The sequence below is a fragment of the Scomber scombrus genome, chromosome 6, assembly GCF_963691925.1.
Source record: "Scomber scombrus chromosome 6, fScoSco1.1, whole genome shotgun sequence".
Taxonomy (NCBI): domain Eukaryota; kingdom Metazoa; phylum Chordata; class Actinopteri; order Scombriformes; family Scombridae; genus Scomber; species Scomber scombrus.
The window spans coordinates 11,100,666-11,126,020 of NC_084975.1; the positions used below are offsets into that span (position 1 = coordinate 11,100,666).

At 43.0% G+C, this 25,355-nt stretch overlaps 1 protein-coding gene across 1 annotated transcript; it reads right to left on the reverse strand.

The window, feature by feature from the left end:
• Positions 1–477: 477 nt before the first annotated feature.
• mtss1la (MTSS I-BAR domain containing 2a) lies at positions 478–24,334 on the reverse strand. Its single transcript, XM_062420096.1, has 14 exons — positions 23,762–24,334; positions 20,721–20,782; positions 20,544–20,617; positions 8,132–8,216; positions 7,824–7,915; positions 7,648–7,722; positions 5,943–6,100; positions 5,700–5,807; positions 5,055–5,152; positions 4,035–4,167; positions 3,340–3,414; positions 2,430–2,606; positions 2,113–2,278; positions 478–1,880 (listed from the first exon to the last, which is right to left on the reverse strand). Exons 1-14 carry the CDS (start codon positions 23,828–23,830, stop codon positions 1,087–1,089), a joined length of 2,166 nt encoding a protein of 721 aa, XP_062276080.1. The 5' UTR covers positions 23,831–24,334; the 3' UTR covers positions 478–1,086.
• Positions 24,335–25,355: the final 1,021 nt, after the last annotated feature.

Sequence of the window (25,355 nt, forward strand, 5' to 3'; positions counted from 1 at the left end):
GCATAAAATTAAAGAGTAAATGAATGACAGACAGTTGAAGAGTTTGAAATTGAATTTCTGATAAATCTACAGCACACAGACCCCAGGATAATGAAGATTACTGAACTAATATTAAAGTACTGATACTTTCAACTGCAGTGCAAAACCTGAGATCTGGAGGAAATTAAATTCTAATAAGCACATGTTCAAAAAAGTGGGGCAGTAAAATAAAACTTAAAATAAAACTAGAAATAAAACTTCAAAAGGTCGATTGAAACCCGGTTTTAGATGCTGTTAATGATATTGTTAATTGTTAATGATATCTGTTAATACTGCACTGCAAAGTACACTATATGGCAGCATTATTAGAAATAGATATGAATGTAGAATTTTCCATTTAATCATAAAGATGGGACATTTTGTGACAAATACAATCAAACTACTTAACAGTAAAAAGCCTGTTTAATTGCAGAATATATTGACAGTACAGTACAGCAATAAAAACACTGCCATATTGCTTCTATTTTACATGACTTACACAGCTGCTGCTCAGCTTATGAAACAAAATGGTAATACGTTACTTTTACAGTAATGATGAAAAACACAACATACAAACAGGCTCACAGAGCACTTTCCACACCCATTATGTTCCACTGACAGGTGGCTTGTTAATTAAGAAATGCACAATATTATAATAATCATAAGAGCGAGAACTGAGACGCAGAGCAATTGATCCCTACAGGAGTGATTTGTAATCACTGGGTCTAAAAAGGGACAAACTTGGCTGAAACAACTGGTCACAAAGGGAGCAGAGATGCACAGCCACTAAGCCCACAGACAAAAACAAAACAAAAAAGAAGAATTAAAAACCAAAAAATATGGATTACTTTTTACGTACGCAATACGTACATGACATGAAATGACTTGACATTGTCCATAGTCAATCATTACTCTGTCAACTGGCCTTCATTCACCACATGTTACATCCTCTTTGTTATTTGTGCCTTAGTTCATGTATTACATGAGTGCTGTTGCATTTGTCTACAAAGCTTCAGTTTGTAAATAAGGGCACCACAGCTGCTTCTTCACAGCCTACTTCTCCCTCAGCTACCACAGGATCCTGGGAGCCGACCTGTCGTCAGTCACTGTCTTGCGGAGCCTCACCCCCCGGCGTATAGACACCAGCATATCCACTCCCTCCTGGGTCGCAGAGGACAGCTCCTGGGGCACGTATTGAGCTGTATCCCCTGGTAGTGAGCTGGGGAAGGGGAACTGACCCTCGCCGAGGGCATGGGCACTGGCTGCCAGCTCTCCTATCTTCTCCACCAAGCTGTGGCGGTTGGCAGCCAGCAGCGGGTCCTCCTCCGCACTGTGGGCGGCCATGCCGGGGGCCTGCTGGGCATAAACAGTCCTGTCCGCCACTCCTTCTCCACATCCCCAAGCTGTGTCAGGGAGACTCATTCGCTTTGGAGAAGCCCTCATGTAGTCACTAGCAGATGGGTCATCACCATACAGAAACTCCTCGCTGCCGACACGATACTGGGACGGGCTGGCGTACCCTGGAGAGTCCGGCACTGTGGGGGTTTTAACTGGCACAATGGGAGGGCGAATGGGAATGGGGCCAGATGTCGATGGCGTGCGTCTCACCCCAGTTTTAGAGGATGGTGTTCGGCGAATGGTGGCCGTTCCAGAGGTAATTGCTCCTGAGCTGTTTCCCCCGGCACCGTTCTGAGTTTTACCTGCTGGCAGGCCTGCTGTGCTTGCAGGCCTCTTGGTTTGGATCATGCGCCTGTAGCTCTGAGCAATGTTACTGTGGCGTGGGATGGTGGAGGACTTATCAAAGTCTGCCTGCCCTTCACTGTCAGCATCCCCATTAAGAGAGTAGCACTCATAATCAGAACCTGAGGAGACAACACCACATCATGAGTATCCATAGAGAATACTGAAAACAGCAATGTTTTTTGGAGCTGTTCATCTTGATTACATAATTCACAGTAATCATGGAGGACAATGAGTAATGCACTTTCCAAATCACAGTGCAGAGATTATCATAAAAAGTACATGGAAATACAACAGAGGCATCACATTCATAATTCATAATTAACATGTCATGTGTTATCAGGGCAGTGTTACCTTGTGAGGGTATAGTGTCCTCAGAGCAGGAGGGTGTGTTGGTCTGGGTGCTGTAGCCGCTGGAGTACTGCAGGGAGTCTCTGCTGCTCTTCTGCTGCTCCATACTGAGGCCTCTGGTCAGAACCATAGCCAGAGTGCTGGCTGCTGGAGAGAGTGGCTCGCCATGCTGAAGCATGCACACACATAGAGATATAGGCAGGTAGCAAATACATAATGATTAGCACACATTTATAAATGTAATTCACATCACCACAACTCCCAATTCATACAAATTTATGTACTGTCATCTCCATTTTTTCTCCCGGAGGACTCCTTACCTTGGCTCCAATGGTTACTGGGCCAATTCTTCCTCGGTGTGGATCATCTGGCTGCATCCCAGAATACCCAAGTGGACTGGGTGGAGCTTCCAGTTCTCTCATCTTATCCACAGACTCCCTCCTACGCTGCAGAGTGTTCGCCAACGACGGCTCACAGGAACTTGATTTGGCCCAGTCCTGCAGCAGCAGATGCAACAATGAGACCATTTTCTAACAGTGTATCTCCAGCTATGCCATCCGACAGTCACACCGTCTTCAGTTAAAATGTGGAAGCTGCCAATTTGGCTCATAAACTGGTTAGATGTCGAGTTAGATATGGACTACAATAAGCTATGTCAGTCCTGTTAAATGATAGAGTCATCTCAGTTTAGCACATCTTTTCTGAGGAAAGATTGGAAAAACTGAGCTTGATGAGCAACAGCGTGGTGATTGTGAGGTTAATCTATAGACTGATTAATGTGCAACGCAAGAACAAAAGGAGCAAAGAAGCAACAACAGAGAAAACCCAAAAGTAAAATTGCAAATGAAAACAAACCTTCCAGCTAGGAACCTTTGATGTGGGTGAGGGGGTGTTGGATCCAGGGGAGTGGTTAAATGTAGGGGACGCAGGAAGTATGACAGAGAAAGGCCTGATGGTGCCAGTGTGAGAGAAAGCAGGGCGGAAGGTGCCGAAGGATGAGCATGAGCCAAACTGCGGAGCGGACAGACAAGTCTGAGTCAGAGTGCTCAACATCCTATGAATAGCAGTCCACGTCAAACCGTACTGCAGCTTTCAAGAATGGTCCATAGGCCTTTTTAAGCTATAGATAACAATGAGTGAAATGCACTGCACATCGTCTATGTGGGTGTGCATGTCTATGGGTGAGTGTTTGCCCAGTTAACCAAGTAGATTGGTGCATGCAGTACTAACCGCTGTGGGAGAGTTGCACTCGCTGACAGACTGGCAGGTTTCTGAAGCCTCAGAGGAGGCTGAGCTTGTTGATTTCTGGGAAAGGGAAGAATGAATAAAACAGTGAAGGGGAAGAGGAAATTGAAAGAGAAGGAGAAACACAAGGTATGTGTGAAATATGAGAGGTGCATAGGAAGAGGGTGAGAGTTGTTGATGAGCTTTAGGAAGAGATATTTCCCTCTTTTCATAGATTGAAAATAAAATGGTGTGTAAGGTCATTTATTCAGAAAAGAACATCAGTTGGTAAGCTGGTGTGTTGCTCAGTGTGTTTTTATGCAGACTGTGAGAGTCTCAATAACAGTCCGGTGAGATAAAAATGCAACATTCACAACTCATAAAGCGCTATTGCAGCTGCTGATACAAAAAAAGGAAGAGCTTCTGTCTGAGGTTTGCAATTGGGCTTTTATAGAGACTATGGGTTTATGTTTGAAATGTGAAGAAAAAAATCCTTCCCAGATTGGGGGTGCCAGATGGAAAAGGATTGTTGTTTAAAAGGAGAGAATTATAGTAGATCTGCTGTGACAATAAAGTGGTACTGCTTCTGTGTCCTTCTGCCCTGCAGCAGAACATCTGGAGCTAACAAAGCTGCTTTGTCCCTGTTTTTCCTGGATAAAGTCACAAAGATTAGACTTGAGTATTATAGTTGAGACGCCTACCTGGCTGGTGATGTCAGAGGGCATGGGTGATGGAGGCTTAGAGTGAGTGTTGGCGTCCTGGGAGACAAAGCCAGAGTCGTGGGAGGAGACGCTGCTGAGCCGATGGGCTCCTGCAGAGGGCATCTGAAGAAGGCTGTTGACAGGATATCACATCAGTATATAACTCAACATACGCATGTAAAACACAGTTTAGGATTTTGATCATTAACAGATTTATTCCCTTATTTTGTTCTGAAGATTGTTTTGGGAGGAGCGGCGTGTGGGCCAAGGCAAAACAGAAAAAGCTAAATTAAAAATTGATCACAAAGGCTGTGAACATGACAACAGTGTTGTGTGAAAATTCTAAATGATGCCATTCTTCTAATTTTGGTGCCTGAAAGAGCATTGATTTTTCCTTCCCTCTGTGCATCAGTTGTCTTTGTGCTTTTTGACTCTTTTTTTATTTTTTTACATCTCCCGTTCTGTCATCCTCATTCAACATTGCTTCTTTTTGTCACCCACGCACTTGTGCAAAATGTGCAACTTGGGCTTCTCACCTTCCCTCTGTACTGCTCTCCCACTCCTCCTCCTCCTCCTCCTCCTCCTCCTCCTCCCCCTCTCCCTCTGGAATATATCTGAAGTTATCACTTCTCCTTAATCCTCATCCTCTAGTGTAAGAGTTATGGAGGAGTACCAAATTAAATAGGACAAATTAAATAAACTTAAATGATTTATAACTAGACGCTATCCTTTTAGAAGCACTCAATAAGACCAATAAGAATGTCTCTTTAACACATTTTTCTTTGCATCAACAAAAACCATCAACACTGACACAGCACACAAAACCCATCACATCTTAATGTACATTCAGCACACTGCAGTACTGAACCGCTAAAAAGTGTAATGAGTGCAGATGTGCAGTGTGTGTCTGTGTGTGTGTGTGTGTGTGTGTGTGTGTGTGTGTGTGTGTGTGTGTGTGTGTGTGTGTGTGTGTGTGTGTGTGTGTGTGTGTGTGTGTGTGTGTGTGTGTGTAGGCCATACCTGCACATGCTGCTCTTCCTGGAGCCGGTGCTGCTGGGGGAAGAGGGAGGTGTCTGGTAGGACCAGCTGTAATCAGAGCCTTTCAAGTCCCGTATCACCTATGGCAACACAGTGGCAACAATAAACATGGGCAACAATGCTTTTAGACATGATCGGGACTGAAAAGTGGGGGAAAAAACATCTCATGGAATAAATTACCATTAATAACATTACACATTTCTCAAGCTGTGCTGGCAGACACATGAAGGGATAATTCATTTGTTTTGAAATTAATCAGGTTCATGTTGTGTTGATTGTAACTAAAATGAGCAGAAAAAAAATAAAATAAAAGGAAAAAACATTTACTAAAACAACAGGGCACAGTAGTTTGTAGCAAACAGGAATAAACAGTATATTTGTTGGGGACTATTTTCAGCTGATACAAATTTGGTTGTAGGATCAATTCACTGTTGATTTTGGTCTTTTCATGGGATTTCTTGATGAATAATGAAATATATATCACCTACAACCTGACTTATACATTAACAGTTTTGGACTGTAGACACTCAGGGTAGATTTGATTGTGATCAAAACAACCTGGCCAGTTTTGAGCATCTCAGATAATAAGTTAACCAAGAACTAATTTAAGTATTACGTCTCTGTTACCTGCTCACTGGCTGGTGGAAGTTTGTGAGGGTCTTCAGTCAGCACAGTGAGGTCATCAACAATGGCCTGTAAATGTGTTATCTCTCCCAGCATGGCGATCTCTACATTCTGGCAGGAACAAAAAACAGAAGAACTGAACCACCACATGAAGGAGAGAAAGCAAGTTCAAACTACTTTTTCCCTTCATTAATATTTCTACAAAATCTTTTCTCTTTGGTTAAACAAAGGCAAAATTTTCCTCACCACCACTGGCTGCAGCAAGTTGATGAATGTACAATAACGTCCCCTCTCTTCCAGGAGGGTTCTGCGTACTGCCTGTTTCTCCGTCTCCTCCATCAGCAAGTACAAATCGCTGACATCCTGCATGGCACTGTCCAGCTGGGGGCGCAAGTTACCCCGGCCTGGATGAGGCATAAAGCAAGGGTGTAGAAACATAGAGAGGAGACAAGGAAGGATGGAATGAGGGAGGATAGAGATGAAGAAGGTTGAGTCGAGAGAACAGGACGAATGATAAGAGATTGGATAATTGTGGATAGAGATAAAGTGAGGGAAGAAAAGTGATCACGGTGTAGCGGAGAAGGAGAGAGAGTAAAAAAAAATGAGTGATGATAAACTGCTTGTCTATTAAAGGTCAACGCACTGACAAACTTTACACTCAAATGGTTCATGTACATGGGAATGAGACGATGAAGTTGATGTAAAACAACTAGTGATGACTTGAAGACCCTGAAATGGATGTGATTATACAAACACTTCTGTACAGAGCCATTAAAGACTGTGTTCCACAGTGACACAATGATAGATGAATGAAGGCAAAACAAAAAGAATAAAGAATGAAAAAAGGATGCGATGAGGATGACCCTTTTACTGGTATTCAATGATTTACATAGACACACTGCCAGTTCCATGTTTTTTTAACACAGTACAGTATATCATAGCATTTTTGGTTCAGTCCTGTAAGTACCTCACAACTTGAATATATAAGAAGGAAAAAAAATCACTCTAATATCACATTAGTTGTCTGTAGCAGACAACACACCGTACATTTGACTTACAACTGTCTACATGTTCGGCCTATATCATTTTAATTGGATGGTCTTTCAGCGCACCTGCATACAATAAGGCACTAATTAAATGAGGGGTCCCATAAGGATCTTACAGCTTTCCAATTACTATGTCCTTAATATTTAGCAGTCATCGTGGAGCCACATGTCAGCTTGTGATGGAGAAAAGCTATTATCATTTAAAAGAATGAGAGCTTGCCTTGCAGAAAAACTGCCGAAGACTGGCACTAATTTACGTAAGCGAATGGCATTCATAAAACAGCAACAGACAGACAGTGCCTAGTACAGCAAGAGCATCACTTGAAGTCTGAATTTAACCAAAAATACCAAGACAATACATGTTTTCTTTGACTGGCAGTGTGACAGACGCACAGCAGACGTACCTAGAAGCTCTACAGCCAGAAGAAATAGCCAGAAAGAAATAAGAGGGGAGGTTGCAGGAACAGATGGGGAGGAGAGAGACAGAACAGGCAATGTTAGCTGTATCAAATCAGAGCACGTTGCATGTTTGACTAGCCTGTGCCACTGGTGTGCAGTACGTCCTGTGAGAAAATAGGAGTTTAATTACAACCAGCAGCAGGGGCTAATACATGCACAGTCAGGAAAGAAGATCATTTCTTTGATTTATAAGGTAGAAGCTGACAAATCATCCAAAGCTGGAAGGGAGCCTTTGAAATTGTGCCAGGCATTTTAAATTAATTGAGTTTTCATTTGTAACTCTACACTGTAGATGGCGCCATTTCCATCTGAGTCATTGGTACAGACTAGGGACCAGCAGCCAAGAGCACTTCATAAACCCTGACATCTCAATAAAGATGTGTGCTGTGTTTCATAACAGATTGATTAATCAATAAGTTCTTGTCACTGAGGAAAGTCTTCCTCACCTTTTCTTGCTTTTTTCTGAAGCTTTATGGTATCTAACGACTTCCTTTTGATCTCCTGGCGAGACCGCTTGTATTCTGTGGAGAACAAGTCAGAAACAAAGATGCATCAGTTTCTATCCAATATATACATTGCTCACATACTGGTATTTAAAGCTTGTGTTTTTTCGTTGGTTCACCTTTGGCATGGTCTTTGTCCAGCTGATTAGCTGTCTTCTTCCATTCCTCTATCCTGTCCTGGAGCGGCGTTACCAAGCCTTCCATGAGAACACTAGAGACAAGGAGAAAGTCAGAGACTGAGAGGCATAACAAGTAAAATAGCTTTATTTCCTCAGCACAAAAACAATCAGTGAAGAGCAGTATGATGAGAGGAAGGTCAGATGAGATGGGATGGGACCTGGAAACACAATAATCCCCTCAAGGCAAGAGGAGAGAAAATTGCAGTGAGGTGGTGGTGGTGGTGGGGTGGTTGGTAGGTGACACTTACTTGGTGAAGTGGCGTAATTTTGTCTCAATGCTGCGGTGACGCATACACATCCTTGTCAGAGCTGAGCCGATGTCCCTGGTGGCACCTTGAGAAAACAAACAGAGAAAAACAAACAAATTGTCAAATTGTCACCTGCAATATAAAAGCGTGACATCATAAATCACAGACATGCCTCTTGGCCTAGAAAATTTAGATTTTCTAAGAGGATATATAACACATCAGGAGAGCATTTTCAATGATCTAATTCCCTCCTGATCTTTTTTTTCCTGCTGAAGTTTCCTGCTGCAGCCACTAGGTGGACAAGTGGAGCCTTTAAAACCAGAGCCCATAAATGTCAGATTTGTTTGGGGTAAAGCAAATGTGACCCAGTTCCTAAGAACTAAACCCTGCACTCCGTCCCCCTTGACAAATGTGCATTTTTCCCTTTGATATTTCAAGATTGCATGTATGATCCCCACAGTAGTGTAAAAACAGCTTGTGTAAGTTGGTTACTGTACTTTTCCTCTCTGCCGAAGTGTAATTAAATGGGGTCTTAAGCCCTAAAGCCCAGGCTGGCCCACTGTCTCATTGATGGTTCACAGGCCTGTGTAATATGTGGCAGCACTGATCCTGTTGTAATCTGGGCCACATAGGGCTAATCTGAGGGTCCCTTGCACAAACACACACACACACAAACTCAAACACAGGGGGAGAGACAGAAAAAGAGAGAGGACATCTCTCAGCAGCAAAGAGGCCTCAGAGTCGAGGCATGCGTGTTCATGAATGATTGTTGGAACGGGTGTGCACAGGTCCCGTACAAATGAGCATGTGTGTGTCTGTGGACAGGTGGTGTGATTTACCAACCCCCCAGCCTTTCCAAAGTTCTCACCCCCTCTATCCTGGAGGAAAAAGGAGGGAACCCTGTAAGGGGATATCCCTCTATTCTTCCCTGCCGGCTCTGCCTTTCCTGTTCTCTCTGTTTCCTAAACACCATTCATGCAGGGCGGACAGAGAGACACAGAAAAAGAGAAAAACTGGCTCTAACCTTCACTGCAAAAAACAGGCAGAAAGAAACACACGACTAATATAGCAGGCCTGAAATCAGACACTGTGTAAGGAATGCTCCAGATGGCTGTCCACTGAGATCTGTGCTCCTTTCCAGTTATCACAAAAAGAAACTGGGTTATTGTCTCCAGTCAATATCACGTCACACTTTGAGACAAGGATTGTCTAACTATATGGTGCTCCCTTGGCTGTCAACTTCAGTGACTCCTGCGCTAGTTCAAAGACAAATCTGGACTCCATCTCACATTTTGTCGGACAGATGTGGGAAAACTTGAGTGTTTGTGTGTTGGGGAGAGGAAGTGCCTGCATTGCTTTTCTAGGTGACAGAGAAAGAGAGGGGAGGGTTAGAGGTGAAAGGTCATCCAGCTGTATCGCACACAGGCGTCAAAAACACCAGCAGGAAGTGATTGAGCTAACATGTGGAACCTATATGCTGTGTTTGTGCTATTTATAGCAAAAAAGGTGTCATTAAAGCTCTGGTGTTGAGTATCTGTCTTATAAAACCCTTTTTTCACAGTGGTTCAGTGCTTCATAAAGCCAAGTGCAAAGACCTCGGAAAAATACAGAATCAAACATGGAAAAATACAGACAGACATGCAGGACACATGTGCGCAGACTTATGCATCTCTCCATTCTGCCTTTCTCCTCTTAAAAGCATTACAGGAGGCGCCCACAGCTGTGAATCAGCTCTGGCAGGGTGAACGTCCAGGGTGCAGGGAGACTGAAGAAGAGATGGAGAGAGAGAGGGAGTAATGTGGGCCCTTTTATCTCTTTAGCAGACCTTCTCAATGTCAATGTCAGCCAGCTAGAGTCCGCACCCCCACCCCAATGTCCCATCCACACCTGCCAATTTCCTTTCCTTTACGTCCTATCCCCTCCTCTCCCCTCCTGTCTCCTACTCTCCTCCTTCCCCTCCCAGAGGGGGATCAGCTGACAGCTACATCCTGGGGAGGTCCAGAGGCTTCCTGCCCATGTCCAAGAGCCCTGCTGGCCTCTGGCCTTGACCGGATGGACAGGGACATAATGAATCACTCCCACAGCACCCTGCATGCACACAGGCATGTGACGAACACAGACAAGCAGGGAGAAGGGTGTTGGTTAAGAAGAGATAGGTAGATTTAAAAATCAATCCAGAAATTACATATAGTGCTCAATCTCTCTAGAACCCTTGATACTTTGTTGCAGCTTGGAACGTGGCTACAAGTGTGTAGGAGCTGGGAAAGTTATTATATTGCAGAGCTGGACCCCTGGGGTTTGAGGGGGAGCAGGGTCACCCTCATAGCAGACACCCACACGTGCATGAATGAAGCAGAACACAGACCAGAGTAGAAGAGAGGCTTTATGCAACTAGTCGTATATCTTAGGACATGGAGCAACAATTTGGAGCAATTTGGCAGCACAGCAATGTATGGTTCATAATAACAGTGCTGCCATGCATGTATTTTGCTGACGTTGATGGCGCCTGGTTTATATATATATATATATATATATATATATATATATATATATATATATATATATATATATATATATATATATATGTGTGTGTGTGTGTTTGTGTGTGCCTAACATAAACAACAATTGCCACCAGATCTGCTCTCCATGTTGAGGAGTACATGGGATTGTTGGTGGGAAGGTCGAGCCCCCTCGGTTAGGTTTTGGTGGGAACCTTAAGCTCCGGTATCCTGGACCAGCGCAGTGTGGTCTAAGCGTTCAGTGAGTGGTTCCATCCAGAACTCTGGTTCTGATTAACTCCCCTGACTCCTCGGGGAAGGCGGAGCGTTTTAATAGGCCTGCTTTATAGGGGGCTCTCCTGCCAGGAGCCGGGAGCCAGGAGCTAAACTGCCACGGGCCTCATTCCCTGATCTCTTCAACATGGGAGCTTAGCTTAACTATCTCTGATGCTGCAAGAGTTCAGTATCTAAATCCTGCTGCACAACTCAGGTTTCATTAGCACCCAGACTATCGACGAGTAAGATCCAGCTGGAGTTAGACCAGTGTACTGCAACCAGTTTCCAGGCTGAATCCAGTTCTGCCTCTAAAGTTGCTGAGTTGAGTGGGTGCTCCTTCTCTCTCTGCTTCCTGTGTCAATAAAGCATGTTTATGTGGGCTGTAGAGCAAAAAGGTACAGAACATCCTCATGGTTACAATTCCAGGAATACGAAGTTCCCTTTTTTCTTTTGCTAAGCTCTCACACAGCCGCTGCTGAGCTGAGGAAATTCCATCATCCGTGAGACAACAGCGATTCCTCACGTTGGCACCTTGGCCGTGGAGCTGACTGCGGCTGGCACAGACAGTTAAGCCTCCTGCCTTTACCCTCCCTCACCCCTTTTAAGTGCTACAGAATGTGAACTGGCAAGGACATAGCAGAGGCCACTGACGAATGAAAGGAGCTGTGGGATGAGAAGGGAGGAGAGGGGAGGATGAAAGAGGGTACACACTGCCGAGGTGCTGGCTGGGTTTGACCAGTCAGGGAGCACAGGAAGTGTTAGCTGGCTGCTGCAGGTGCAACAGGCAATGCCTGGACAAAACCTCTCACATACGGCCCAGGAAATATATGTGTGCGTGTCAGTTCATGTAATCTTCTCCATCATTAAAATCATCATGCAGGGTGTGTTCATCTTCTCTAAGGAAGCAAAACACATCATGTAAAGAGGAAAAGAAAGAAAAAAATCAGATTGAAGATGAACTGGTCCAGTTGAGCAAATACTCGGCTCAGATTCAAAACCCGACGAAACCCGGCTTCAAAGCACAGCTTTAAAGCCAATGGGGTTCTGATGGTTAAGCTCAGTTGTAGCAGTCAGTGGTATACATAAAGCAGCATACCTTGTGTCTGCTGGTTAGAGAGCACTAGCTTGTGATGCAGGGAAGAATTGCAAATAAAACAGCCGGGTGCGGACATTGTGGAGCAAGACTTGCAACAGTGCTGTACGCCTGCAGCAAGAAAGTTACAGATCTGGCTCAAGTTATATAAATTGTGGATGACAGACGCAGGCAGTCTTTCAAGACACTCTCCAGAACCTCTCTAATCTAAAATGTGGGGATACTCACACACATTTTTAAAGAGCCCAACTTGAAAAAAGAAAACACTTCATAAGACTCTGTTCATGATTGTAAGTAAAAATCTGTTTCAATCACTTTAGATGTAAATATTTTATGAGCTGAAAATATATGCAAAATTATAGATCGTAGATAGATACATAGATAGATAGATAGATATATTATAGATTTAATTTTTTGAACAAAGCCCAATATTGTGACACCGAGGGAGGTTTATAATGACATTACTTTGTTTGAATCAACCAGACCATCAAAGCTGTCAGAGTTTGTATCCTGTGTCTTCAATGAGTTTTAAAAAACATTTTTTCCGGTGCTACATGAAGTGCATTTTATGTCAAATTCACTTAATGCAGCACTGGAAAATACTTTTAATCAGGTTGCACAGGAAATTCTGGCTAAAAATATATATAAAAATAAAATATATTTCTCTTTTCTTCTTACCGTATTAAAACCTGCTTTGAAGAACTGTATTGAAGCAGTAACCCTTACCTTTTGCAAAATCTGGACTTCGATTAAATTACTATAACAAATTATTACTGCACTAAAACATTAAATGTAATATTTTGAAATAAATATTGAGTGTTTTCTGTGTTATATGGGCTATGCATAAACAAATTATTAATACAAATAAATAAATGTAGCTTTTGTTTGCAAGAAGAAAAGTCATAAAGAGAGGTTTAAGTCCCTGGTCGACCCCTTATGAACAAACTGTTATATGTTATAAAACTCAAGTACAGAAATACAAATAAGACTTTTCTTGGACTGAGGAAGGACAGTGCTGCATAAAGTAGTGCCAATACCAATCACAGCTATTGAATTATGCATTTGTTGTCATATATAGCAATGTTTTACTGCTCTCTGTGACCCCAAATAGAAGTTGTGTAATTTTGTGTAGCAAACATAACATTTTATTTACGAACAACTCTCTTAAAATAACAAAAGTCATGAAGTATCAAGGTGATAAAGCCATGTACAATTAATGAATATGCACATATGTAGAGCTGCCACTTCTTGATAAATCATTCATTCTGCCAAATGTCCAAATACAGTGAGAACTGCAAATCACAATGTCCAGCACCTAAGGCACAAATATTGAATTACTTCTGATACAAAGTGGAACAAAGTGACAAATACTCATATTTTAAAGGCTGGAAGCTGAAAATTAGATATTTATGCTTGATAAATGTCAATGTCGACCCATGCCGATTTTCATTTTTGTGTTGATTGGCTAAATAATAAATCCAGCACCAAAAGAGTGAGAGTGAGCACGTTTATGAGTGATCTTTTGCTATATGCGCTGTGTGTCTATGGTAGACATCAAAACAGCATTCAAAACCCTGTGTGTCACTTCCTTACATGTGGAATGTCTCTTCTTACCAGCGGCAACATTAATGAAAGGCAGAGGAAACAGCCTCGAGAGCAATTGTTTTAGCCACATACACACACACAGATTCAAACACACTCATCCCATTGTTGTCTGGCCAGACAGCACGCACACCAAGTTTCACCTCACGACCAGAGACACCCTCAGACACAGACAAGCCTCAGTGTGTCCTAATGTGGTGTAAACATGTTCTGGAGCGCATTAGGACGAGACTGAAGAAGGAGGAGAACATGGAGGAAGTGATATTTACTGCTGGAGGAGCCTCCTGTTCAGGGACATGAATGCTGCTAAAAATAAATGCCGCCCCTTGTCCAGATGTGCTTCTCATTGGAGATTTTTTTTTTTAAAGGTGGACCGGGGGGGAAAAACAAAAAAAATGCTAAGGAGAAAAGTATTGTGCAATAAATGGATAGAGCAGAGTATCCACAGGGAATTGTCACTTCATCCAGAGACATTAAAAGCTAAGAAGTGGAGCCTTTATGAAATTGAAAGGACCCCAGATGTATCCAAACTCCCAAAACAAGGAGAAGGAGACAGACAATGAGCCAGCAGTCTGTAAAGAACTCAGAGCCAGTTCCATCGGATGACTCAAGTTGTCCTGCTTTACACCCTTTGCAATAAGGCTGCCTTTATCTCAGCTGACAATGCTCTTCCCACTCTTTTACTCTGCCAAAGCTGCCGCTGCACTGCTCATTTGCAAACAATGCTGACACCACTGCTGGAGCTGCTGCTGCTATATAGCATTTCATCCCCGCCTCCACTTAGAGCCTCTGAGTCTTAAGTTACCTCAGGGGAACGTTTATTATCTTCACTCCCTGTTCTCCTAGACCCACAACTTAGACATTAAATATAATAGTCTGTATATACTTTATATTCATATAATGATAGATGTGATCCATCTGAGCTGGCTGACTGATATTTTTTATCAAACATTAGCAGGAGAATTTGAAGGGTCACCAACGTTATTACAGACATTTCACGAAAAAACAAAAATGTCATCCGTGGTTGTGGAAAGTCAGTGAATCAATAAAGTCAGTAGGATTCATCCTGGACATAATACTTGTTTGTGAAAAAAACATATTAGACACAGACAGACACACAGAGCAACATAGCTAAAAATAGAAGATTTTGGTCACAATCCACCAGTACAACAGCACCACACACAAATAAAAACAAATTAGAGTTATCCTTTGAATAATCATGAGCCATGTGAGCAGTGAACTTCCATTCTCAGCACATTTCTCCAACTGTTTTCAATCAGTTGACTGAAACTATGCATGTATTCCTTTCTTCCCCCCTTTTAATGTCCTCCCTTACATTCCTCTATCAGAGTCTCTCTCATGTGTATTTTCCCTCCTTTCTCCAGCTCCATTCCACACAGTGTTCGTGTTCAGGATATAGCTGAACACAGTGTTCCCCTCAAGTCTCATGTTTGTCTTCTTAGTTTGGTATTTGCCCTCAGAATGAAAATTAGGCTGAGCCAAAAGATTTATTTTCGCTCCTATTATTATTCCCCCCTTTTTGCCTGGTCCTCACATCGTTCTTCCAGCCCCTTCACCATTTGCTTTATGTGTATAGTCATTATGATGGCTTGAAAACATTCATTTGCGGGGTAACCGTGTTGGGTTTTGTGGTTGAAACCCATAAACCCCAGAGACACACAAGGGGAAGGTAGATTAGACAGGAGAAGGAGAAATAAGAAGCTCTTGTCAATACCTGATGTGACCTTATGGCTGGAGGTCATGAGATACCTAAAGAGCCAAACATACAATCAGCAGTAATGGTGCAGCAGAGGGGGCACTAACACATCAGCTAGTGAATTCATTAAAGTGACAGCATGTACATGTCCAGGCTAAAACATTCAAAATCCATAAGCTCATTTTATGAAGTCAGACCTGCATAAGAAGCAGATCTAACCTCCCTGTTCTGGTACAGTACAGGCTCATATTAGGCTTGAACATTACATGCCAAGCTTGATGGATGTCGGTGTTGGTCACGTGGCCACACTCTCATTACTTGACATGTCCATAAAAATAGCTGCGGTGCTGGGATAGTGTGGAGGACAGTAATCCCCTGATCCTGCTCTGCACTAGGCCATGGCTGCATCTCGTCCATGCCAGGCTGTCCAGATGGCGGGTAGGGATATCCGTCCCATCTGCCAACCCAGAGAAGCACAGTGGCCAAGCAGATTACTGCTTCGCTGACACACTGATCTACTAGCATACCTCCACTGGATCTGGACTGTATGAGTGAGTGAGAAAGAAAAAAAACATAGCAGGAGAGTGAGAGTCGGCTTGTAGTGACCCACTGGAACATTTTGTCTGTGTGTGTGTAATGGTGTGTGCACTCCACTGGCTCTGGCACACAGAGGTAAAAATGGAGTCTGAGGGCTTTGTCAGTGTTGAACACAAACTTGCAGTGCCTCGCTGTCTGGCCGGTGATCCCAGAGTGTGAATTTTTTAAAGCTGGGGGTGGCTGATCAGGAAGGGAAGAGAAGGCAGTCTGTGTCTGTGTGTTACAGAGTGGGGCTAAGAGGATTAGCTAAACGCCTCTGCCTAGCCTGGATACCCAGAGCTGTGGAAATCCCACTGAAACCACAACCCCCACCCTAGCCACCCCACCCCTCTGCTAGGCTCACCTCACTCTCCGAAAAATATGGAGCCTGTATCTCATAGCCTGATGGACCATTAGCCTTGGACTACCGGCCCTTTGACCTCCATCTAATTCAACCATGTCCAAAAATGGAAAAAATGAAGTCAACCCTTCCCAGAAGGACGTCATCCAACCTAGCAACAACAAAAAAACTCCAAACACAGTGAGCACTGTTCTCCAGATTTGTTCTCCAGATCAATCTGGCCCTCTTACACCACACAACAATTTAATATAAACGACAAAAATGACATGGACAACACACCAAAAACCATTAGATTGACCAATCTAGTGATAAAACCTTCAGGAAAGCCGCAGGGCCTCAGACTAAACCCCAGGAAAGATGGGTGTTAAAACATGAAAACAGTTATATTACAAAAAAAAAAGATTAAATTCTCCAAATACATTCATCCGATATTGACTTTGTGGTTTGTGAACCTTTATTGAACCCAGATGCATTCAGGCAGTTCATAGAGTCAGACGTGCTTTTAGACATAGATCCATCAACAAAACGTAGAACAGCTTAAAGAAACAGTACTGTCAGACACTGTGCCAAAACGCCTGGCAGCCGACTCCTCCAGCTGCTTCATAAAACACGGACGCTGACGCCATGGCCGTGACCATAAACTAAAAACGGACTACACGGGCAAGAGGAAGCAGTGAACATGAATGTAGACCGAGGCAGTTTGACACATGAACACACCGAGACAAGTAAGGTTAGGGTTAATGTTATGCGCAAATGTTATGAAATAGGTATGACGTTAACCCCCCCCCACCCCCCCACCACCACCAACAAAAAAAGTCAACAGACAGGAAATCATAAAATCCTCCTTCACACATTGTCCTCTCTCCCTGGATTGTTGAATCTGTCAAGAAGCTCTGAATGAGGGGAAATGTTGCTTTCCTTGGCAGGCAAATGTGTGCAGTCTGGATATAGTGTGTGTGAGAGTTAAAGGGGTGATGGGGCAAGTGTGTCAAAGGTAGATTAAAGGAGGTAGAAGAGGAATGCGATGAAAACTCCAGCTGTGCCAGCAGCTGCAGCTCGTCCCCGAACATGAGAGGGGAATCGGGGTGACAGCGACGACAGGCAACAGTTCATTGCCGAGGGCCTGCCCCCCTGTGGTGCAATCAGCCCTATATGGCTGTGCAGACGCTGAGACAAACATTCCCCGTGCAGACAGACAGACCCACTCACACATTTGAAGTCAGACAGACAGAAGGAGGAGAGAAACAGCCACAGAGACAGAAAAAGGGACTTACTGTACAAATTGTTGTGCAAGTATTCCTTGAATTCTGCTTCCTGTGAGTTAGTAAGTGTGCAACCCAGCAGCTGCCAATATATATTACTCTATCGCAGCTGCCAGAAAGGAAAGATTTTCCTAAACTATGACCAAGGAGTCTGCAGCCTGGGGTTCAAAGGTTATCCCAGTCCACTAAGAGCCAGCTCCAGTAAATATCGACATTCCACCAGCCAAATTAATTGCTGGGTTTCAGAGCACACAAGAACTAACACAGCTCCCCGAGGACAAAGGAGATGGAAATAACCCGCTGGTGAAGTGCACATAAAAACTGCGCAATCTCTTTTAGATGCCCTGAAAAATATTGCTGACTGGAGTTTAGTAAACAAATCCAACTAAGAGGAAATATGTTGCTTATTCTGGGCCATTAAATTTGTGTCAGATTAAGGTAGGCTAAACCGTTATGTCATCAAATAATTTTCTACTACAACACTCAACAACCAGAGTGGTACACAAAGTCATTTTGTACAGCTTAATTTACAACAATGCTTTAAGAGAATTAGGTTCATTTAACAGATCATAGCAATTTAACTTCTAGTGATGATTTCTAATTGCATATTTTGTATCACTATCAATAAAATAAGAATCTACAGGCATGCTAACGGCTCTTTAAGGCCTTACTTTAAGCAAAATGCTAATGCTAGTATGGCAATATGTTCACTTAATACAATGATTTTTAGCAGGCTTATTGTATATGGTCAACAGGGCCCAACCGATACTGGATTTTTGGGGTATTTGATTGATATGTTGGCCAATAGTCATACACATAAACACATATACAAAAATACAATACATGGATATCCATAATATAATCATAAACAATAAAGAAATCGGGTGCATATTGGACAACATATGCACCAATACCAATATATCTGTGACAGGTCAATATCGGTCAACCAACATTTGCTAATCAGCACTAAACACAGAGTAGCTGAGGCTGAAGTGAATATCATTTGTTTTTGCATGTATTTGGTCATACACCAAAAGAATTGCACTAATGTTTGATTGTGATGATGGCACTAGAGGAAAAGTCAAGGGGTCAAAAATTATTCAGCTTTATCATCTGGGGACCTTAGATATCTGCACTAGAGATTATATACTGTGGTTAAAAATTCTGATGGTAACAATACCACCAACCATATTCATAACTGTCATTACCATGATTACTGCTGTTTTCAGAATGAAGTGATAGACAATGTGCAGGACTTTTTGGTTCTTTCACAGCTATTAACACCCAGAACATGCATACAATGTAAGAGAAAGAGGCAATGTCCAGTCATCTAAACTTTAAACAACTAATCAAGAAGCTACATTAATTGTAGCATAAAAATTGGATACTAGTGCATCCCTAATCTTACCACATTTCATGGCAATCCATTTAGTAATTGTTAAGATTTTTCAGTCTGGACCAAAGAGGTTGACCAACCAACCAACAGACCAACATTACCATCCACAGAGCCAGTTCTCGATTTACCCTCTTCTAGGTAGATAAAAGCAGAAAAACTTCACATTTGAGATGTTGAAACCAACACATGTTTGACATTTTCATATGATAAAAACATAATTTAATTTTCTGCCCTTCAACTTCCCAGCACAAGTCTAAACCATGTTTCATTAGTTCCTCTTTAATTGCTCACAAAGTCTCTCATCATGTAGCATTTCCTGCATCACTCATACAGTCTGTGGCCTGAGAACGAGGGCAGTAATCCTAAAGTTAATGTCCATAGGAGAGGAGCAGTAGAGCGACACACTTACAGGAATTTTATGAATCTATAGCTGTAAAACTCTCTATCAACTCCTTCTCTGCTCCATCTATCATTCTTTTACTGCAGATACAGGTTTTCTTTGAAGTCTTTCCCTGCCATGGTCTATACCTCTGCTTTATTGAAACAGGCTGCCAGCTGCTAGCAGGTTGACCCTAGTGTACCTTGCTTCATCTTGCAGAACTCATGTGCACTCACATCGGGAATCATTTAAGGCAACTGGGTGTGCTTCACATAGCAAACTAAACTCTACTGTTAGAGTGACTACAGACTGGTGACAATGTGTGAACACAGTTGAAGAAATATCTCTTTATTTTCTGCAGCAGCAAGTGGACAGTAAGGGGCTGCTACTGCAAACCGTTTAAAAGCATGCTGGCATGTGACCTGTGAGGTCAGGTGTCCGGCTACCAGCTGTCGCTCTTTGAATATGTATGTGGGCGAGCATGCATGCTTATACTGTGCGATTGTGTTTGTGTGTGTGTCAGGAGCCTTTGCACGCTGTGATCTTTTTTTTTTTTTTTGACCTACATACTGCTGTCGACGATCAACTCCAAAGAAATCTGTGTGTGTTAATCAGCTGCCTCTCCGGCCAGCCTGTCTGCTGCCGCTAGCAGGGTGACAAAGCAGATCAGCAGACCTCATTAAGACCAAAGAAACAATAAGCTCAGATTTTCACTTCTCTGAGCTGCCTCCCCCCACAGCTACCCCCACTTTGGTCATCTTAAGAGGGTCAGAGAGTTATGTCTTGAAGGGGCCAAGTGAAGCATTGTGACATTGCTTGTTTTCTTTTGATTCAATTTGTGTGGCAAAATCAATTTCTAATATAAATGTCTAATGTTAAAATAGCTTTATTTATTCATTCTCTACGGATTGGTGTAGTAGGCAAAAGAAACAAAACAATAACCGGTCTTTAAATATATGCTGCAACCTCACGTTCCATACAAACTCCAAGCCCAAGCAATAATGTATGTGTGGCTGCAGTGGGTATGAAACCACTGTTCTTTTATGATGCTATTGCTCAACCATACAAACACCTGAAAGTAAGTGATTTTTAGGACAAATGCACTTAGTATGCATCAGCCCATGAAGACAACAAGTCAATCTGCTCAAAAAAATAAGGTGGCAAATGTTATCTTTCTGCTTTTTTACACCAGTTCTTTCAGAGAGCAACTCCTCGGTGAGTGGACTTGAGTTAACTGGAAAAAAAACCTTACCTCTTGAGTTGGTCGCCATATCTGCCACCTTCTGAAAGGCATCTAGAAAGGCCACTGCTGCCAGAATTGTGGTCCTGAAAACATATTGGCACGCATGTTAACTGCACAAAAGAATCTGCAAATATTGCACAAGAATTTATTCATGCAGGTTTACCATTCACTGGAACCAGTCCTCACCTGAGTTGAGAATGCAGTTTTGTGGCCTTGGCACTGAAATCTTCCCACACAGGGTAAGAGCTCTGATAAAGAAAGGAAAAGAAATTAGTCAAATAAACATCTCACCAAGGACATTTAAGTGAAAAGACCTTTTAAATACACACCCACACGTGTATGCGTAGGCATGTGAGAATGTTCTCACTGACAGGTACAACTTGATACAATTTTAATGTCAGTTTTGTTTGGAGTAAATGCATGTACACCTTAATTCATATAATGAGATAGAGAATGAATGGTTGCAAGAACTCAAAGAGAGTTGGCTTCTTTCCCTGGGGTTAAAAACAGGTAAGTGTACACGCTCTGACTTGTCTTTAAAAAAGGTCAATGTCATTTCTCAGGATACAATTATGTTGTTATTGTCCTTGATCTTTTCTCATGCCTTGCTATGAGGCGGTATTTGCATGCATGTTGTACATGCATGATCTACGTAAGCTCTCATATCATGTGTGTTTATGTGCACTGGGCAAGTAGTACGGCTGGTCTTTGAAAAATCTGGATTAGATTTAACCCAGGATCATCACACACTGCCTTGAGCTATAAGAGCAGAAGCTAAACATAAAACACATTCAAGGCTAGATCCCATTAGAACAAGAGCTTGAGCCCCAGAGAAAGAAGAGGAAGGCCATACCCCCTCTGTGGTTCTTTGATGGAGAGGAGCCAAAACAGGCCACACATCCTGACTATATATAGTCTGGATGCAATCTGGAAATAGTCTCGCTCTTCATCACTTTCCATGTAACCTTAATTCTGGCAATGAGAGTGTTTAAACTCCCAGTTTCAGGGTCTTTTGTCAGAAAGAGCCTTCAAAAGTGATTCAGGAGCTATCATCCCTAACGAAAATGTTTGCTGAGAACCTCCCAGCCTCGCTGTCTGCACTTGACTCCAACAGGTGCCTAATTAGCTTGTGTCCTGTGACTCCCAGGAGCAGGAGGGATGCGCTGCCAAGACAGCTGAAGGAGGAGGGTGAGGAAGCGGGCAAAGGGGGGGGCTACATGCAGAGCAGCAGGGGAAGACACACTTTTCTCTCTTCATCCACACCCAGCAGCTACAGGGGAGGTGAGGAGAGACGGAGAGAGGCAGGGAAGAAGTAAAGAAAGGCTCTTTCTCCCACGCTTCGATATTCAGAGGAGGGTGAGGTCAAAGCTACCATCCTTGGAACTGGTAGGCAGCGTTGCTCGAGGACATTTTTAGGGGTGGTTACTTTCCCATACGCACAAGCTTGAAATCACATCCCCCCCCATCTCACTGTGCTTTCCAAAATCCATTGCTGATCTAATTCCTGACTGCTGATCTAATCCAGCTGAATCATTTAATGTCTTCTCACCCTCTACCTCCTCCTCTACCACCTCCTACTCTTTTTTCTTTTTCTGTAGCTGCATCACAGTTATATAACCAACAGGTGCTGCTAGTATGAAGACGATTTGTCTGGACAGTCTATTACAAGGTTTTACCTTCTCTAAATTCACTGTATGTTTATGCTGTAGGTAAGTGTAACATTATTCCCTTGTATGAACACAATCAGTGAGATCAGCACAGGAAAACTGTGCTGCTGCATTGCTCCCGGGGGGGTAAAGCTGGTCTGACAGGCTTGCATGGCCCAGCCAGGCGGCAGGAATGAGGTCAGATGTCTGTCTCAGACAGTGGACATCGACACTGTGCTGACTAAGGGCTTCAGCCTCATTCATCTGCGCTGCTTATCAATACACAGACTGCCTCTTTCTGAGAGCCCCTGTCTCTCTCTCTCTGGGTTTGGCATGAGCCCAGCACAAAAGGAAACGTATGAAACCAAACCGCCACTGCCAATAGCTGAGAGCTGATTTCACTGGAGCCTGACAAACGAGGGTCCATAAATAGTCTGTCCAAGGGCAGTATGGCCCTGCGAGTCAGAGATCAATAAGAAATCAGTTAGGGTGAAAGTGGCAACCAATGCTTGACTTATTCCCTCGCTGTTATTAACACTTTGTAGCATGAGTGTCACAGACAATGGGAAGACTGGAAGCCTCCTCCAAGCCTGATGAATACGTTCACACTTTCCATCTGTTGTCGTGAACAACAACAGACCACCCTGGTTCAACTTCCTTGACTTGACCCCTCCCCCATCACACACACACACACACACTTGCAACAGTGTGATAGATAATAGGAGGCAAGAAATGTCCTGCTTAAGAAAATATTTGAAACTAATATATGAGAGGTGAAGGTTGTGTTCATGCTTCATACAAACATGATGGAACACAAGCCAAGTCAATTACTAAGGTTCTAACATGTATTGAACTATATCATATATATTGTTAAAGAAGAGATTCAGTGCCATAAGCCCAAACATCAGGACGCAAAATCAATAACCTTTCATGCCTGTTTCTGTCCGGGAGGCTGAGATGATGGAGGCAGTCATTTTCTTTCAGAGCATCCTTTCATGCCTGACATTTAATCTAGAAAACCTCTGAGGCTGGGATAAAGGAGGAACAGTTGTTTGGGGTCAATGGGCACCCAATAACATGTGTAGCCTACTGTGATAACAGCACAAAATCTAAATTATCTTCCAGTTTTAATTGCTGTTTCTCTTTCTTTTCCCCATCTTCAGCTATTCATAATTAACTTAATAGCCTACTTCACTGAACTGACTATTTCAGATTAATGATGATGAGGTTAGGTTTTGACCCCTGGACCAAACACATTAAGTCACACCAGTGTAACAAAATAAACATTGCTCTGCTTATACCTACATGCAAGTAGTTATTGTAGGACACACAGATAGACAAATTGACTAAAGTATTGTTAAACGTAACCGGTGTCTGACAGACCTGCTGCACATTATGCAAATAACACAAAGGGAAACATGTTTCATCTCTCAATTTGTCCTGCAGCGGTGTTTCCAGTGGGGGAGGACCCGGTGAAAGAGACAAAGGCAGTAAAAAAAAAAAAGAAAAATGTGTGTGATCAGCCACCGTGCAGCCACAAAGGTCAAATAAAATCCCTGTCTACTTTAATTTACATGTTACCTTCATGTCGTTCACGATGGCCTGGAATAATCCACCCAGCGCTCCACACTCCTTCTCCACCGACTCCATGGTGCCAAAAACAAAATAAATAAAAAAGACTCGTGGTAAGACAAAAATCAGATGAGATATCCGACTGTTGAAGCCTTTTCACGCATCAAACATCTGAGATCCTTGTTTTTGTTCATCTGCCCTTCGTTGTCCTCTCCTACAACAACGTAGCCAGCAGCGGGGAGGACGCGAAGCCACACAGCCCACAGCCAGCAGCCTGCAGAGAGCACAGACAAGAAGAAATGTGCTGGTCGATGGCACCGGGGGCTGCTGCTGCTGCTGCTGCTGCTCCACTACTCGCCTCTCGGACGCACAAGAGGGATGGAGCCGGGTGAACTACAGCCGGAAAACGTGAATGGCACATGCACTGTGGGTCCTCATGATCACCGCGTTGAGTCAAACACAAATAAATGAGAGATCACAATTCTTGAGAGGAAGGCAAAGGGAAGAGGAGGATGAGGAGGAGGGGGCACCACGGGAGACGGGATCGGTCGCAGGTCTCAGGCACGGGGACGCGCTCCGTTGTTAGCGGTGGAGCAGATGTCTCGGAGCTGGAGTCTCTCGTAATACGATCCATGGGAATGGAAAAGGGGCTGGTCAAGGCTTCTGTTTTTTTCTTCACATGTAGTGGGTGAGGAGGAGGGGACAAGAAGGAACACCCTCCTCCTCCTCCCTTCCCTTCCCCTCCTCTCTTTCAACCCCCCGTGCAAAAGTGAAGCCCCCCCCCAATTGAACAGTTCACAAATACGCAAAGGAGGATGTCCTCAGTTTCTTACGTGTATTCAAACACGCGTCTGTTAATGACCATTTGCACCTCCTCGGGCGGATCTCATTGTTTACAGGAAACAGTAGTATGTGGGCTATGAGTACCTCACTTTGCATTAGTTAATCTCCTGACTCAACATGACAAAAGACACAAAATGTCAGCTAATTCAAATCTAAATGTCCCTGATACTTAAAGGAATTGTTAGACATTTTGGGAACTACACTTTCTACATTAATATAAGAGGTCGTGAGATTATTGAGCAGAGCAACAAAAAATATTCTGACACACAAAATGTTCTTTCAAGTTTTGCACTAATTTTTACTTAATTTACCTATTGAAAATATAATATTGTGTGTTTTATCTCTGCACACCTAAAAGTTATAAGTCCTCTTTCATTTTATTGGTTAGGGTTAGGGTTATGAGTAAGGGATCCCATTGCTTTTTAAGGGGTCACAAGCCAAAAAGGTTAGGAACAACTGGTTTAAATGAAGCTACATGCACCTTTAAGGGGTTATCTTAGCTTAGCATAAAGACTGAACATGGAAAAATAGAAGTTAAAGTTCAGAAAATACACCTACCAGCATCTCTAAAAGCTCACTGCATAAATAATAATTATTTAATCCACAGAAAAAGAGGAAAAAATTACAATTTTCATTTGCAATCTTCCAGACTATTTATTGGCTGGGTGCAGTGACTTTATGGAGCTTGCCAAGCATCCAGGAGACTCTCTCCTTGAAGTCACTGCATTCGACTAGTCATACCTGTCACTAGTCACAACCC